Raw genomic sequence first — 18,711 nt, 5'->3', positions numbered from 1 at the left:
TTCAATCAGGGTGAGCAGGAATGAGGTCAGGAGAGCCCACTGTCCCCAGGCGTCCACACACAGCAGCCTGGTGACACACACGTCTGCAGGGGACCCTTGGCTTGGCTGCAGGGCTTGGCACTCACCTCTCCATCTTTGGATTCCAGCCTGAGCTCTGTCCTGCACGTGGCCTTCAGGCTGCCGGCCTCGGCGTTGATCTCGATGCCCTTGGGAGCCTCCATCACCAGCGCGCGCGTGGGCGACTCCAGCCTGCAACACACGGGGAAAGAGACCCTGATCAGATCCCTGTGCTGCACCAGCCTGCAACACACAGGGGAAAGAGATCCTGATCAGATCCCTGTGCTGCAACACACAGGGGAAAGAGACCCTGATCAGATCCCTGTGCTGCAACACACGGGGAAAGAGATCCTGATCAGATCCCTGTGCTGCAACTCATGGGGGAAAGAGACCCTGATCAGATCCCTGTGCTGCACCAGCCTGCAACACACAGGGGAAAGAGATCCTGATCAGATCCCTGTGCTGCAACTCATGGGGGAAAGAGATCCTGATCAGATCCCTGTGCTGCAACACACAGGATAAACAGATCCTGATCAGATCCCTGTGCTGCAACACACAGGGGAAGGAGACCCTGATCAGATCCCTGTGCTGCAACTCATGGGGGAAAGAGACCCTGATCAGATCCCTGTGCTGCAACACACAGGGGAAAGAGATCCTGATCAGATCCCTGTGCTGCAACACACGGGGGAAAGAGATCCTGTGTTGTCCTCAGGTGAGGCAGGTGGGAGGGCTGGAGCAGAAGCTGCTCTGCTTTGCCATTTTGGGGCTGGCAGCACTGACCAAAGCTGGGCAGGGGCAGCCCAGCACCACCCCCAGCTCTCCTGGGCAGCTCTCAGGGTTTGCCTGCATCAGCTCTTTCTCTGCTCTCATATATATAATCATTTGTGCATGTAAGTGTGTTCTTAAATGGACTCCTGCTGGTACTGAGACAACATTATGGGGGACTGAGGGAATTCAGCTGTATTTATTGCAGCCAACAGTTCAATAAAGCACAGGCACAGCTCCCTCTCTGTGGCACTTCTCAAGTTACGACTTTGCCTCTTTTCAGTGTCTTCATATTGCTGATTTTTGAACACCTTTCCCTCAAGACCCCAAACTTATCCATAATTTCCTGGCTGACTTAACTAAATCTAAATTTCAGGGAGCAATTGAGGCATATGCAGCCTAAGGAACAAGTGTGGTCTCATGGTTAGCAGCCCTGCACAACCTTTCTGAGCTGCTTTTTGTTTTCTGCAGGGAAGGCACATTTTATGTAAACTTCTTCTGATTCCTTCCTCTGCTATCACCCTTCAGCTGGTTCCTGTGTGAGGAACCTAAGGTTAAGACTGCTGTAAATAACTTGTTTTTCCCTGCCTGACTGAATTGCAGCTTGCATGGAGGACAAAAAGCTGTCTGAGCTGCATTTTCCCTGGAGATTTCTGCCCAGGGATTCAGCACACTCTCACCCTTGGTGCACCTCACAGGCTGGTGCTTGCCCTGAGAAACAAAGGACCCTCTGCTTGCCCTAAGCCCCCAGGGTCTGTGCTGCAGGGTCTGGCACACATTCCTTCTGCTCCACAGGCAGGATCCTCAGGAGCAGCAGCAGCAGAGAGCTTGGGCCAGTTCTATCTTAAATCATGGAGCTAAATTCACCAGAGGATGTGTCCAATTTCAGGGGATGTGTCCAAACCCCAAGACAGCTGAGGTAATGTGAGGATAAAATAATTCCTAAGAACACAGCCTGTGATTCTCCAGCTCTCCAGCATCTCAGTGACTCCCCAATTTCTGTGATGTCCTGGCTGTCTCAATATATTTGTTCATCTGTTAATCTTTTAGCTCTTCTATCCACTGAGAAATAAATCTCCTCAGTACTAAACAGTGTTCAGACACCTCAGTGCAAACACACTCCCATGCAGCAGCCCCCAGTTCCTGCTCTGTGCAGGAGCAGCCTCCCAGTCCCACACCTTTACTGGAGATGGAGGAGAGCTGGGAAATCTGTGGAAGTCTTGGGGGAGGATCAACAGAGGAGCTTCTTGCACATCTTTCCCTGTGCACACAGGTCCCCTGAACAGCCAACTGAGTTAAAATTCAAGCTTTGAGTGAACTACCAATGAATATCTGGAGTGTCCTAGACAACATTGCCCCAAAGTTTTATTCTCTTTCATGTATAACAAAGTGACAGAGTTATTCTCCCTCCTCCACCTGAACAAGTGGAATAACAGCACCTTGCAAACACTGTTGAAAACCATGTGATTTTTGGATGCACTCTAATCCATGCACAGCTTCTTTCCTCATGGAGGCACAAAGGCCCCTCTGAACAGCCCATGGTGTGATGTGGGACAGGGACACAACAACAGCCAGGGCTCTGCTGCTGCTCCATCACCCTCCTCACTGACCCCCAAACCACAGCCTCAGACAGCTGCAATCCTCATTCACACTGATTCAACCCAAACCCAACCCTTTAATGCTGAAAATACAACTTTAAAGCCCAGGGATCTCTTTAGAACCGTGAAACTACAGAAATGTTTGAAATACCACAACAGCAAAGTGCAGCTCTTTCAATAATGAACACCTTGGTCTGCAGCCCACATGGCTTTGTACTTGTGCTGTGGTTTGGAGCCTGACTCTTCTCTCTCCTCCAATTTCCATATTGCTGTAAATCCATCTTTTTGGGACTCTTGTCCCAGTTTATTCTACTGTAAAGGAGGACAGGAAGGTCTTAAAAATTGTTTCCTTGGTATTTAAGGGGCATATGTTTGTAAGGGATTTCATTTGATTATTTTCTGATATCCTGAATGAATCCCTGAGCCACCTGACCACAAACCAGGAGCTGCAAAATCTATGCAAAGCCAGAGAAAGCAGTTGAGGAGTTTATGCTCTGGGGGTTTGAGCAATGTTTACTGAACACTTTCATTTGAAGCAGGCGTTTAAGAGACGCTCTGCTTTTAAACCTAATTCTGCCTTCCAGAGCAGAACCAATTTGGAGACTAATAATGAAAGAAAATGATTTAGAGATGAACAGATAATTCATTCAAAATCAACATTTGTTTTCCAGTGTGATACTCCAGAGCTTTTAGTGGGATTCCCATCTCCTGGTGAGGTGTAAGCCTGTACTTAGAGCAGTAGGCTGGAAAGGTGGCTGCATGAATATAGATTGTTTCATTATTTGCTCCTGCTCTTGAATTTTCCATCCCAGCAATTGGCACATAAGCCCTTTTTATTGACCATGGGTGCTGCTTATTTTTGCTCCAGTATTTGCAGGACTGGATTTTGACCTCTCTCCCAGAGCTGGGCAAGAAGGGTAAATGCAATGCTGTGCACAGTTACAGCTTGCTGAATTCAGCACTGAGATAAGCCACTGCCATGAAATTGCTTGTCCCACCTGCAGCCTCCTGGGAGGTGGATGAAGAGACATTCCCCTGTCTGGGTGACTCCCCACAACTTGGGAACCACTCCTCTGGATTCCAAGGTTTCATATAAGTCCAATTTTTTTTTAAAAAAAGACACAAGTAACAGGATTTTCAGAACTATCCAAGTTCCCAAGTTCCACTTATTACGAGTGTTAGCTACTTTTGAAAATCCCATTGAGCACCTAAATGCCATAACAAATCTGACCCTTAATCTCAGTTCTTAGTTCTGCAACAGAGGTAACAGCACTTCCCAACTCCATGGGGAGGATGGGAAGATAAATATATTAGCAGTTGTGAAGCCTTTATATCCTGCAATAACTGAGGCCAGGGAAGTCACCATGGCCAGGGATAAATGGCTGGCACGTGGAAAACTGATCCTTCCCAAGCTGCACTGCTGGGCTTGTGCCTCCATCAAAAACAGTGTTAGTCCTGTTCCTCCCCCTGAGCACACTCAGCTCCAGCTCACCACCCTTAATGGACAGTGCTAAATGTGCCTCTGAAGCCATTCTACTCCATCCTACACCCAAGCACCTCCTGTTTTAAAGAGAGGTGATGGCATGTGGGCACCTCTCAGTGAAATCTATGGGAATTCTGTGCCTCTGAAAACCAACATGGAAGAAAAAAATGTCAGTGTCATCCCTGCTTTGCTTTGGGAACTTTAGCAGTAATTTAAAGGAAATCAGCACATGGGTTTGTATTGTGGTTCCAGAGAAAGTCATTCACTTGGAAAGATCATTACTTACCCAGATTTTTAGTTTTCATTTCCTTCATCATAAACAGTCACATTAATCACCTCAGTACCATAGAATCTATTTCCTTCTTGTCCCTCCCCTCACCCCCTCCAGGACAATGCAGCATTTTCCTTACTTTTATGAACATCCTTTTGAATTTTTGGAAAGAAGGAAGGTATTAAAGATGTGCACGCAGTATCACCTGAAGTTGGAGGCTGCTGATGTGCTTCCAATACAGTGGGCATAATTCTGTTAAAAAGTTAATTTTAATGTAAATAGTTTAGGGGGCAAATTTGCCCAGGTCCAGCACTGATGCAAACATGATTTGCAATCTGTGCCTTGCACCAAAGGCTACAGCAGAGGAGAGGGATGATCCTTAACATGTGAAAGGAGTTCCTGTGAGCTGAGGACCTTCTGCTGCCACTTTATAATTGTTCTCATTTTTTCTCTTTTCTTTTTTTTTTTTCTTTTTAACTAGGAATGGCCTCAAGCTTCAGAATTCCTTGTCCCCACAAGGGGCTTTTTCTGTGTGGGGCACAAACACTGCTTGAGGTATGGAAATGGGAAGAGAAGCTCATGCACAGGAGGTGAGGAGCATATGATGCAGCAGTGTGGTAACAGGAGCTAATTTAATTTTGCTTAGGAACCTCTGGACTGAGAATAGAGCATGTATTACTGCAGCTGTAGCCCATTACCTCTAATGACTCTAATTATTTTTTATGGTATCCATCTGACCAGCCATAAGATTCACATTGAGCATAAAATTAGCCAATGTTAGCACCGTGCCTGCTTCTATCTCATACAATTGGTAAATTATTTCAGCAAGTAAACATGGAGCTCCATCAATTTGCTGGTAATGAACCAGCTTCTTCAGCTGAAATTTGTTTTCAATTTTAACTCCCTTGTTTCAATGAAATCAATGGGATCACCCATTCCCAGCGACTTACACTTCTGACTTCATTATTTGTGTGTTATCTCATATATGTCAACTCCTAGAACAAAACACAATGCTTGTCTCCCTATTAACAGGAAGTTAATTAAGTTTTACTGAATTGCAAGGAAGCCATGCTTAGTTTCTATTTTTAGAATGCCTAGAAATGTTATTTTTTTATTATTTTCAATTGTCTTTACTTGTATTGGAACAGAAAAATGTTTGGAAGGAGGAGCAACAGGTTGAGCCTTGACTAATCTGGCGAAAACCTCAACTGAAAATAAATTCAGGCAAAGTTTTGTCTCTGCCCTGAGCTCTCCCCTTCATCACTAGAATTCCTTCCCACTGCTATTGCCATTTCATGGCAAAAACTTAGGCTAAAAAATGGCAAGAGCAGCAAGTCTAATATAGATCAGGAAAGATAAAAAAAGGGAGCTGGCCTTAGTACATCAGATCAGAGGTTAAAATCCAAAGGATTTTAAATGCACAATGTCTTTTCCTGAGACACCATGATTCTGACAACATATGACCTAAGTGCACAACACAAAAGCAGCAAGCACTCCGAGAGCTTACAGAAGAGATCATCACTAATAAGAAAATATGTATCCCTGTTATTTATTGCCTAGCATTGACATAAATCTTGTTTTCAATTACATGCTAATGAAGCACACCAATTACTGTTTGAATAGGGACATCTGATTACAGTCTCAATCAACAGAAATAAATCTTGCTTATGGAACATTTCCAGGGTATTTTCTTTAGAAACATTAATTAGAGAAGTAAACAAGGATATATTATTATCATGTCATCCAATTGTAAATCCTGCCTATCACTGTAAATACTGGTTAGTCTGACAGTGTGCATCACCACAGTTTCCAGTGTTTATGCTGCAAATCTAATGAGTGACAATTCCAGTGCAGCCATAATCTGAAAGAGATTGTTATGGCTTCGGGTCCAAAACCTTATGCAATTTATAATGTAATACACTGAACAGTAAATGAAAATTATTTTAGCTATCTCCACAAACCACAGGTAATTCCCAAGCAAAACCCACCTAAATCTGTCACAGACCTGACAGGTGCAGAGGTCTAATGATGCTTTATTGGAAATTACAGTTTTCTAATTGAGTTAGAGACAAGTCTGGTTCAAATGGCAGGGGGTGCAACAAATTTTCTCATCTGTGTTTGGGCAACAGAGATGCTGAAGAGATTTTGTACAAAGCTGAGTCAAGAGAAAGATAAAAAGGAGTTGAAAATTACCCTTGTGCTAACTTTGTAAGCTTTACTGTTTCCTTGGATAGGGAACCTTGTGTTTACAACTTTTCTTTCTTCTTTTTAAATAGAGCTCTTACAGCTTCAAGGAGTGCTTCATCACCAGCACTGTAATAAATCTGCTGCTGGTTTTGGTAACTTCATCTCAGAGCCCAATGGACCAATTTATGTATTTTTCACCCAGTTTGAGTTATGGGTCCTGTGTTTAGTGAACTTTTCCTGAAGAGAGTTGATGCTAAAACAATATTCTTCTGCCCATGTAATGGACATATCTTATTATCTCTTCAGAGGCCACAACTCTGTGAAAAGGGCTAACTAAAGCAGTGAAACCATCACAAAGGAGGGCAAAGCCAGCATCAGGAAGATGCTCAGCTAAAATTAAAAGAAGATTTGAGAGGGTCCAGACAAATGAGTAATCAGAGGAGTTTGTAGGGATGGTATTGTCTTGCAGCACCAAGCAGGTGAGAACCAGCTTTCATTCTCCCTCCAAAAAAATGTCATTCCTCAGCAGGAGGAGAGGTTTGAACATATGGTTCCTCCCACCACACTGCAAATCCCCTGCTCCAGTCTTCCAGTACACTTTGCACTAGCTGAGGCTGATTCAGAGCACTAAAAACCAGAAAAACTAGGAAAACATGGAGCAGTCAAAATACAACTGTAAATTCCTTGTGATTGCCTATCATGCTACAGCACAGGAATTGCTGAAGGCAAGGTAATTATGTAAAGTTGTCGTAAATGTCTTAGGGTAGTTTTGTTTTTTGTTTTACATTTAAAGTAATTTCTGGTATAGTTTACCAGAAGCCAAATATAGTATTTAGAAGACAAAACCTGAGATCAAGCAGATGATATCAAATTAATCTAGGGAGAAAAATGACTGTGTAATACTATTGAGATCTATGAACTGGAGAAGTGGTGAAGGGCAGAGATTGTCTAAGAAAAAAGTGCAAGATTAATGTTCAATGAAGTGGAGGTATGGCTGAGAAAATTAAAATCATCTGGATAATTAAAAAATTCTGTTGCTTATAAATCAAGGAGGGAAATGATCATAGAAATTGGGAGATAGTTGAGCACTATGTGTGGTAAATACAGACGTGGTTTAAAAAGATGATGTGTTTAAGCAGAGAAGAGATTCAGAGATGTAAAAATAATTGTTCTTATTTTAAGTGTAGAGATGACTGCAACATCCCTCTCCTCACCTGGGCTGGCCCAGCTTCCAGCCTTAACTGACCAGCTGAGACACCCAGAGCCATCCATGTGCTGAGTGGGGGGAACAGCCAGAACTGAGACAGAAAATGGCATTATCACAAGAAAGCTGAGCTCTGACCAAGGCACAGTGCTGCTGCTGCCACTGGCTGGCACCTAAGAGCTCATCATTATTTTTATTACAAACACCTGACCACAGCTCCTTCAACATTTACACAGACCAGGTCAAAACTGCTCAAATAAGTCTGGAATTTCTTCATGTCTGACCTGTGTGTGGTAACCAGGGGGTTTGGCATTGCAGTGTGGCTGTGCCTCTGATCCCACTGCCCACAGCCTCCCAAACCAGAGTTACACATGCCTCGTCTACTACCTAAACCACCCATTTATTTTGCTCATTATGTAACTTCTTGCAATAAATTAAAACAAATGGAAAGAAAATAAATTCCTCCTCCTGTTGGCTGCACTAACGACCAGGCTCATTTCACACACGGAGAGAAATAATTACTTTTCATGTTACCATAATTGCCTAAACCACAAATGCATTTTTTAAGAAACAAAGGTTGGGCTGGTGTAAGTTTCTAATTACAGGTTGAAAGCTTCTAATTAAAAGGCATAAATTGGAAGGAGCCCTTTCAAGCAGAATTGCAGAAGAAGCTGCTAAGATTGGGTATTAGCTTGATGCACTGTCACTGTGCCAGGGGGGAGAAGAAGAAACAGAAATCAAATGTTGTGGCTCTTCCTTGGGGCCACTGACACTGTTTGCTACCCAATGTCTCACCAAGTGCTGCCCCAGGGACACAGAGGAGATGAACACATCCCAGAGGAGGCTGTAGGGCCACATCTCACAGCAACCCTGAGCCACTGGCACAGGGACAGGGATGCTGAACCAGAGGGAGCAATTCAGGCTGCAATCAGCTTTTTCCTGAAGTTTATACAGGCTGCTGGATGGCGGCAGGAGGACAAGAGCCACCTGAGTTGGGCTAAAATGATAAAACACGATGAAAAGATGGATATTGAGTCAGGTAAAACGTGCTGCATGAACGATCTGTGTTTGTTCATATACACAGCACATGGGGTGACTGTCATGTGCAGTCAGTAGCTGGATGAAACTGGGCCCAATCTCTGCTACTTTCATGCTCTGCTCTTCCTCTTCACTCTGAAAAAAGGCAGCATGATGCAAATGCTTTATCTTATTCTCCTGTTTTTCAGAGTGCTGAAAAATCCTGCAGGGCATACCAGCATGCCATCCCTGCCAGAGAAATTGCTTTCCTGTGATAACCCACACTCCAATGAGAGGATTACTGGCAGGGGTGCAGCACTATGCAAATATTGCAGTCATGAGCATCAGCCTTTGCATGCAGCCTCCTGCATCAGAACTGCTTGAGGAAGAGATGTCGATCTGGATTTTCATTTTAAAATTACTTTTGAAGTTTGTCTGCCCATGGGGTTTTCACCTGCTGTTCGGTCAGCAATAAAGGAGAAGGGTCAGGTGGATTAAAATCTCACATGGATAGGGCTCAGGTTCAGCCTCCAGCACTCACTGCAGTGATGATTTACTCTTTCTCCTCTCTGCTGATTTATTCTATTCCTTCTAAAAAGACTGGCATTAATAGTAAATCACTTACAATGAGAAATACAGAGATAACAAAGCTAAAAAGGATTTGGAATGGCAGAATAAAAAAAACTGCTGTTAAAAAAAAAAGGTGTGTCTTTGTGCATCATCTACTCAGTGGTGATACCCTTTGGAAACATGCACACACTTGCCTAAGTGGATTTGAAAAGCTTATTTAGCATGACAAATTGGCTACAACCTGATGGGTATTTCTGAAAACCCATTCATGGACCTGCAGACACTCACATTCCCGTGGCATATCCATTCATTGTACAGTCAATTTATAATGATTCCACCAAATTAAATCTTTATTAACAAACTTATTGGCTCTGGCTTTGACTTATTGTCCCCCCTTTTAATTAACTGCAGTAATGAGACAAGCAGCATCCAATATAACAAACATTTTGTTTAAAACCTGCCATTTATTTCAAGCAGCTCCACTAAAAATGAAGGCTGACTTGCTATTTGCTAAATGTCAATTTTCACACTCTGTTGAACCTTTTCTGAAGGCTGTCAACCACAAATCTGCAGTCATCTTTTCCCCTCTGATCAGAGCTATATAGAGCATATAACAGGTTTTCAGTTACTTTTCATTTTTATGCAGAAGATATACCATTTTTTTGTTCCCAGTATATTTTAAAAAAATTGTAAATGTGCATAAATTGTAAATGTAAAGGGATACATATGCCAAGGTTGTGGCCTCTTTCACAGTCACAAGTTACACCAGCAATGTGGTTCCATGTCTGCATGTGCAAGGGCACAGAAACGATCCAGACTCCTCAAATCCAGCCCATTATCATGCAACAAGACTGCACCATCCTCTTTTCCAAAGGGCTGGGCTCCTGCTCACAGCTGGGGAGATGTTTCCCCCTCCAGATCACTCGTTCACAGCCTTGCTTTGGGAGGAACTCTACAATAAAGCCAAGGAATGGGCAAGACCACCATGGACAGAGAGCCCAGGGCTCCTCCTGGTGACATTTTTGGCACAGAGAAGTTTGGAAGGGCAATGGGAGGGATGAGATGCATTTGAACAAGTCAGGCTCAAAGCTCTTTGATGGTGTAGAACAGAAAATCTTACAGCTCTTTGAGATTTCCAACTAATTTCTTGCTTTCAAATATGCAAAAGAAAATAGGTTGGGAAATGGTGGAGAGAAGAAAATAAAGGAATTGTGTGGGAGGGTGGAGGGAGGAAAGGAGCAGAGAGATAAAGAGATCAGGAAAAAAAAAAAGCCCAACTTGCTGAAAATGAGAGTATAGAGATGTCTCCAAAGGGACTACTTTAATTTAGGGAAGAGGATGTTTTGCAAATTCTTAGCATCAATTTCTTTTCAGCTAAAACCAAAACTGTTTTCTATTTATCTTTTGCACATAATCACTCCTTAGTAAAACATGCATTCAGAGGTAAGGCCTGGCAATCCTTCAAGACAGACATGCCAGATAATATTTTTCTGAACTGCAAGAGAGACTATTGAGCCTGGTGGTGGCAATTCCCCCTTTGCTGGGAGCTGGCCCTGCTGGCATGAGCCCACCTCTTCTGGGGGAGGGAAATCCCTGTCCTGCTTCACCTGGTGGGACCTGGGAGCTGTGAACCCCTGCTGCTCACAGGTGTGTGTGTCTCAAGCAGCTCTGCTTCCTTTCTGTGCCTCTCCTTTGGCTGGTTGGTGTGATCCATGGTGCTGCTGCTCTGAGCTGTTGACCTTGTTCATTTTAAGGCATTGAAACCTCTTCCCCTGCACCTTGGGCCAACCACAGCAAAATGAGATTATGCTCAATGTTTCTTGACTCTTGCAAGGTTCCTTCCATCCTTCCTTGGCCAAGTCTACCTTTTGACAGTAACAACCTCCCCTGGATGTCTCTTTAGCAGGTAACAAAGACAATTCCAGTTCCTAATGGAAGAGGTCAAATGGAGGTGAAGAGAAATAGATTAAAAACCAAAAAAGAACTGATGTCAGAAAAGCTGCTGCACCACTCAGTGGCATAACCCCTTTCTAGAACAGGTTTGTGGCTGTGATTTTCAATTCGTTTAGCACTTTTTTATTTTGATTTTAAAAAGGCAGCCAGGTAGGAGAACTGGCTTTGTGGCTGAAGCTGGGATTCAATTCCCAGCCCTGAGATTAAGTCCCTTTGTGACCACATCCAGTGGTCCCTGGGTTCCCTGCAGCCTGGTGGGGATGGCTCAGCACAGCCCAGGAGGAATAATTCTCTCCAACACTGCAAATTGAAACAGGCAAGTCTTTGCTGCTGATTTTCCCTGGTATCCAAGCCAACTCATTGGAAAAACTCCTCACAGAATGCCCCCTCTGCTGCAAAGCACAGTCCTGAGCCATCACCTCCACAAGGAACTTCAGCAGATGGTCCTGGGAGGTGGGAATGCCCCCAGGGGCACAGATCTACCCCAAGCACTGCCCTTAAAAGAACTCAATAGAGTTACCTTGGGAATAGAACAAGAGAAAGGAAATCGGACCTTAAAATCAACCTTCATTCTCCCTTTGCACAGCCAAACAAAATAATAATAATAATAATAATAATAATAATAATAATAATAATAATAATAAACCAACAACAACATCAAAGAAAAACTGCAAGAGAAAAAAAAGAGTTATGGGTGGTTTTTATAGTCTTAGAAGCAAGAAAGATCAAAGCTGCAAGGTATATTTTTTTTTCCTGGAATGCCTGCCTTTTTCTGAATTGCCTGCACACTCATGGCACCTCTCAGCAGTCACATTAACACTATTGATTGTCTGCTTGGTAGGTAACAGGAGGAAAAATAACACAGGCAAGAACTTAACTCTGTTCAGATTCCTCCAGTGCAACTGGAATGTGGATAATTTTTTTATGGGTGATCATCACTTCTAAAACCTTCCCAGTGAAAATTCCTGCTGTGGTCTTCCCCTGTGTCAGTAACCAAAGCCACCCAGCCAGGCAGGGCAGGAGTTGGAGCCTTCCCAGCTCCTCAAAAGGCTGGGGTGTTCCTGTTCTTTGAGGGAAAGGCTGTGAGAAATGTCTTCATTTCTGCCTTTTAGAGCTGCCAGCCCTGCAGGTTTGCAAGGGCTCCAAGCCAAGGCTGGCCTGTCACCCCCCTGGTGACAGATCCCACCCCCATGGCCCTGCAGCCAGGAGTGGATATTCCAGCTCCAGAACAGGGAATCCTGCCCTCACTTGCTGGCTCCAAGGAAATAAGAACATTTGTTCTTATAAACCCAATAAGAATATTTGTTCTTATAGACCCAATAAAGCCCGGACAATGGTTCCTGAGTCCCACCACACAGGTCCCTCAAAAGAAAGTGACCCTGGATGAAACAGGAACAGAGAGACAAACAGCTGCCTCTTAGGAAACCTGGAAATTCCCAAATAATTACTTCTCTCTCCCTCTGACATTGAGTTCACTGCAGCTCTTCCCTCCATCTTATTCCAATTATTCTTGCAGTCATTTTTACCCCTGTATTCTGCCATAGAGCAAGTCCCCAGGAGTAAACATTTGCTGTTACCCTAAAAATGCACATTTGCCATTTTTAGTTTACAGGTGATGACAGTAATGGAGTACCCAGGGCAAAACCACTGAAACCACAAAACCCCCCAAAGCAGAGCAAACATCCTCTGCTCTCCAAAAGAGCCCATTGAAACCACTTCATTCCAGCTGCTCCTGTGGTGGAGGAGGCAGGAGCTGCAGCGACCTGAGCTGCTCCAATGGGAACTCGAGGGAAATACAGGTTGGATAGCAGGAAAAAGTTTTTTATGTGAAGAATGATGAAGTTCTGGAATGGTCTGCCTGGGGAGGGGGTGGAGTCCCCATCCCTGGGTGTGTTTAACAAAGCCTGGATGTGGCACTGGGTGCCAGGGTTTGGTTGAGGTGTTGGGGCTGGGTTGGACTGGATGATCTTGAAGGTCTCTTCCAACCCAGTGATTCTGTGAATTCTGTGAATTTTGGGAACACCTGCCAGGGCTGCAGGGCACAGCTCTGCCCATGGATGGATGTGAAATGAAACCTGGGAAAGGTTTTACCCAGCAATGCTGCCTTCACTCCTAGCACACTTCCACCTCACCCCGAGTGTCTTTATCTCTGTAAAAGATATCTTCTAAAAAGCAGCCACATCCTGCCAGTCATGCTGCTTTAACTTTACTGCTCTGGTTAGAGGTGTAATGTGGGGAGAGCTTAAAGAGACATAACTGGACAGGTCTGTTTTAATTGTTCCCACCAGACCTGTGCTCCGTGACCTTGGCCATCTACAGAGCCATAAATATGAGCTTTGATTGCTGTTCCCATAGTGACTGGCAGGAGGAGCACAGTGGAGGCTGGACTAGGATTGCTTCAAGCAGGCAAGCAGCAACTGGAAATCATTAAGTTCAGAGGCTCTGGGGACACTAATGTCACTGCAGGCCAGCCAACCTGGAAGATAAACATTGCTGGGCACTGTGAAAATGATTTTTCTATTTGCTTTCCACTGAGAGAGTGAACTAGGCTACACTTTAAGCACTAGGCTTGGCAAATGAGACCGTGAGCTCTTCTGAGGCAATTTTACCAGTGCCTTCTGCTGCTGGAGATGTCAGAGCTACCAGTGGGGCCTGTCAGGCTTGTGCTGAGAGCACTGACTGCTGAGGAGCAGAGCAGCAGGCACAGCTGATCCATGGGGAATATTTCCACCTGGAACAAGACACATGAGAGGCTGAACCATCCAAAGCTGCAGGGCAGCAGGATTGTCCCTGCTCGGTGCCAAAGCCAGCAGGATTATTTCTGTACCATTCTGCACTGTGCACTGAGGGCTGTCAGGGAGTTTGGTGTGGAAATGGGGCACCTCTGGCATCCCATGGATTCAGGGAGAGGAATGCAGACTGCCCTGCAACACCCAGCTCTTACTTTCACTGTGCTGTGAATTAACAGCACAAACAGAGCTCAAATAGCTCTAAAATCTCCTATTTCAATAGAGAGTTTCAATGGTAGAGTTTCAGGGAAAACACAGGCACGTGGTGGTGGCCTGAATGTGTGTAAAAGCAGCTCAGGGATATTTGTACTGGCTGAGGGCAGAGCAGGAAAAGCTGAGCTGTGCTAGAGGCAGTTCTGAGGGACCTGCTCAGCACACAGGTGCTGGGGGCTCTGCCTGTCCATCCCCACAGCTTCCTCAGCTCCCCAGGGCCCCACACACCACAGCAGAAGGGAAATCACACAGGGGCAAACCCAGCATCGCCAACAGATCCCTCCCTCAACGTTATAAACCTCACAAATACAACAGCTTCACCCTCTCTGTGAGTATGTTCAGGTTTGGAATGGAAAATACCTCTTCTGTCAACCAAGATAAATCAGTAATTACTCAGAAGGGAAGCAACACCAACTCTACCCATCCATACACTTTGTACACCCTCCAAACTCTCCAATTTACATATTTAAACTCTTCTGACTTTGGCATCGTGTCAACTTTAATGCCAACAGAAGACAGATAAGCCCATAAAGCAACAAGTCCAAGGCATCACTTCTCCCTCACTACATACAGCACTTAGACATATTTGCATAGATCTGTTAGAAAAGCAGGGTAATGCTGACATGTTTTGAAGCCAAGAGTACATGGTTTTTTTATGAGCAGTTTGGTGGCATGCCACCGGGAGACACTGCACTATTCTCATGGGATAATTGATCATCCCAGGCTCTTCTCCATGCCTCAGCCTTTCACTGAAAGTAGATCCCATCATTTTTCAAGTAGCTGAGTCAGATTTGCAAACTCTGCACATTCTTATACTGACCACAAGCACTTAAAGCATCAGCTATTTTATTTTTTCTGCATTTGGTTCCTCTATTTTTCTTTTTCTAGCTTGTAGAAAATGCCAGAAATGTCCAATTCTTTCTTAAAAATTATCAGCTTGTGACCCCTTGATAATTTATACAGTATGGACAATCCTATTTGGAAAAATCAAGGATTAAAAATATTAATCTCTCAGGTGCTCAAACTTCTTCAGTTACTTCTTGAAATACAGACTAATAATAATTATTGCCTCCTCTGCTTTACTCTTAATCCATCTCTCAGAGAGTGTGCACTTCTTGAACTGTAGAAAATGACACTTTTAAGAAGAATTTTGCATTTTTCTGACTGCAACAAACCATATGGAGAGTGGCTGACGGGTCCTGATGGATAACAAACACACCAGCAGCTTCCCAGAATACTTATCTCTGAAAAGAAGGGAGCTCTGCAGAAGTGGCCTGGATAGCTCCATAAATCAATGCCACACCATTAATTCCTGACAGACACTAAAAAATTAAGGGATGGTCAATTTTAAGTATTGGCCCTGCATAAGTCTTGCAGTTGTTCTTTCAGGAGAGCCATAATCTCCATGTGAGAAGCAAAACAAGAGAGCCATTATGGGAATTTCAGTCTGGGTTTTGAAGGCTGATTTTGCTTTTCATTGCTTTAAAAGCGCAGCCAGATGTTGCTTTTGTTTATATTGAGCTTTGTTTTTTTCCCCCTGGAAATTCAAACCAAAGGCAGCAATTATTTTGCTGTAGAATTGTTTATTGTGGGCCAGTCCCTCTGGCAGGTTTGGCCAGTGCTGGAGCCTCCCACCCACAGCCTGGCCAGACACTGAGGGAATTGTGCTGTGCTTCACTGGGAAACTGGGAGCTGGCATCCAGCTGGAGGAGAGCTTCTTCAAAGAATGGTTATGAAACCAGCACTCTCTTTGGTATGGCATGGACGTTTTGACAGACTGTGTGAGTCACAGAAACACTTTTCATGTGGCTCTGAGCACCTCTGCCTGCAGAGCTCCCATTTCCCTGGCAGTGATTCCCCTTTCAAGTCACATCAGCTCACAAGGTCTGATGCAACATCATTGAAAATGTGCATGTGTTTATCAGAGGTTACAGCATAAAATATGCAGGCACCTTCAAATATATTTCAGTCTGTGACAGCAAGCAGAGTGACTGAATACATGTCAGAGGTTTATGATGAACTCTGAAGTGTCTTCATTTAAAAGGCAGCATCCTTTTTTTATAGGCATCCTTTATTGCTTGATTTATTCTTTCTATCTGTAACTAACCTCTAGACTCATAGATTTAGACTCCTGGTGTGATGTTGTTTGAATGCTGTGCACCTCAGAGCTCTGCAAAACCTTCTGACAAATTCATTGCTTGGTCCTCTCTCAGTGTTCAGCACAATGTCAAGGGATGGAGAGATTAAATGGTGCCCTACTGCTCAACTGAGAACCCATAAAATCAACATATTTAGTGGGTGTTATAGAAAATTTGTCACATTCTAAGCAGGGAAGAAAAGGAAAGGAACTAGGAGAGATTTAGTGTTCCATTTTCCATCCCTTTAGCAGTATTGCCCTTGATGTTTTCTGTAAGACTTTGTTGGGTTTTTTTGTAAAGGATTAAGCAGTGGTGGAGATGAGGAACTGAGCCTAAGCAAACAACCAAATATTCTCTTCTTGATAGAATCAATTTGATCCCACACAGATAAAACTGAGCATTTTTGGAAGTGTGCAGGGCACAGATGGGCCAAGGCCCAGGCTAAAGCAGCTTCCAGGTCCCAGGGCTGAATTCAGAACCTGGGTTGTTTCCAGATGTGCAGTTCCTGGTTCCAGATGTGCAGTTCCTGCAGGAACACATGCAGTGTGGTTGCACACAGTGTGACTGCAAGCACACATTTCCAATAATGCCTTTTGAGTCGTTAGAGAGAGAATTTAATTTCAGAAACCTTAGGAAGCAATAATAATAATCTTTAACCTCTGGCATTGCAGGAGATGGTACTGCATATTTCCTATCAAAATGAACAGCTTTAATAACCTTCCATTAATATCTATTTATACTGAAGGAAATTATGCAGAAATGACCAAGGGACACAACGTGCTGTGTAGGGCCAACGTTACCTTGTGACTTGATGGGAACTGTTCTTTGAATAAAGGCAAGGCTCTGCCTGCAGAATTCAGCCTTTTAATTAGAAACACCAACACCACAATGGTTACCCCACACTGCCAAAGCTTCTGTAGTTCAGAAAGCTTCAGTGAATTAATCCAGAGCCTGCAGTAGGATTTGCACCCACGGGTTTGGATTTGGAGAGGAGCAGAGATGAACTGCCCAAATCTCCTGGCACTGTAAGCTGGGAATGGCTTTTTCCACTGTGCTTCAAGCACAGACCCTTCTGCTCCAGGGGAACAAGAATTGATTTTCTGGTATTTAGAGGTCTGGAGGCTTTAGAAAGAAGCAAACAGCAGTTATGAAGGACTTCATTTTTGTACCCTAAGAGGCTCTGTCAGAAATGTCATTTGTAATTAATTAGAAGTGTATAAACCAGAAAAGATCCTGTTAAAGGCAGTTTTTAACCCAGGGCACTCTGGGTTTCAACCTTTGGCTGAAAGCTCAGAACCTGTTCACAAGTTCCTGTGTGCTTTCTGGGTCATCCTTCTGGCAGCATTTGAATTTCCCAAATGGTTTATAAAAAAACTTCCCTCTTTGGACAGAGCTCCTCAGTTGATTCTTGTAAGATATCCTGTTTTTCTAAAGAGATTTTTATTGCAATGTGAATTTATTACAAGCCATTTCACACGCACACATTTTCAATCATACCTTTTGGGTCATATAAGAGAGAATTTAATTTCAAAAGCCTTAGGAAGCAATAATAATCTTTAACCTCTGGCATTGCAGGAGAAGATACTGCATATTTTCTATCAAAATAGACAGCTTTAATAACCTTCCATTAATATCCATTTATATTTATTACTTCTTCATTAAAGTTAAGACAGCAAATCCTTAATAAAAACCCCTAAATTGACATTTTACTTTACTTCTTTCTCTGTCTTTTAAAATGCTAATACTTAAGGAAGTGGACAGGACATGACATATTTTTATCACTGCCACACACTTCAGCACTAGCAGTGTAAACTCTGTGTCTTGCTTTTTTGCCCTTATTATATCAAATATAAGCAGATTTTCTCGGAGTTCACTGGCAGGGAACATCTCCTTAGAGCAGCACATCCCCTCATTATCCAGCCCTATCAGCTGTTCTCCAGCTCACCAGGAGACCATTTCCTCTCTGCTTTACAACCTCTTTTATGATCCTTGATGGCCTAAGTTTGGGGTTTTTCAGTTTACTTTCCTGCTTGATTCCCTTGTGCCACTGTATAACATGTCCTCAGCCAGCCTTCCTTAATGACATGAAACCAGGCAAGAAGGCAGAGAATGTGTTTTTCTTTTTGTTTTGCAAAAAGAAAAAGAATTATGCTCTGTTTCACAGAGATAACTCATGAACTGAGGTCACCTCAACAGAGAACAGGGAGTTGCAGCTGAGTTTCAGCTGGAGGAAGAATTTCCAGGAGGGTCCCAAGATGCCAGCACCCATCCCTGTTTGCCTAAGCCAGGGCAAAGCTCCTCTCCTTCTGCACCTCCTGCCCCCACACTGGGGTTTTTGCCTCTTTCTGGAGAACTGCACAGCATTTCTGTGGTTTTCAGGCTTTCCTGAGGCCACTCATCAGCTTTTGGACTTTTACTGGGGTGTAATCCCATTTCTGCTTCCTCATCTCCTGCATGGCCCTGAAG

At 43.8% G+C, this 18,711-nt stretch overlaps 1 protein-coding gene across 7 annotated transcripts in view; it reads right to left on the bottom strand.

Annotated features, from left to right (window-relative positions):
- Nucleotides 1-18,711, bottom strand: part of SGCD (sarcoglycan delta) — a 307,039-nt gene that overhangs the window by 10,319 nt on the left and 278,009 nt on the right. For all 7 annotated transcript variants that reach the window (XM_071443434.1, XM_071443431.1, XM_071443435.1 and 4 more), the window contains one exon: nucleotides 126-249. In XM_071443434.1, the coding sequence (XP_071299535.1) occupies nucleotides 126-249 (124 nt within the window). The remainder of the gene's footprint in view (nucleotides 1-125; nucleotides 250-18,711) is intronic.

Source organism: Agelaius tricolor, unplaced genomic scaffold, assembly GCF_023055355.1.
Source record: "Agelaius tricolor isolate 1412-34295 unplaced genomic scaffold, bAgeTri1.0.p SCAF_18, whole genome shotgun sequence".
Lineage (NCBI taxonomy): Eukaryota > Metazoa > Chordata > Aves > Passeriformes > Icteridae > Agelaius > Agelaius tricolor.
The sequence above is the reverse complement of the archived record's forward strand: the minus strand, read 5'-3'. Positions and strand labels throughout refer to the sequence as shown.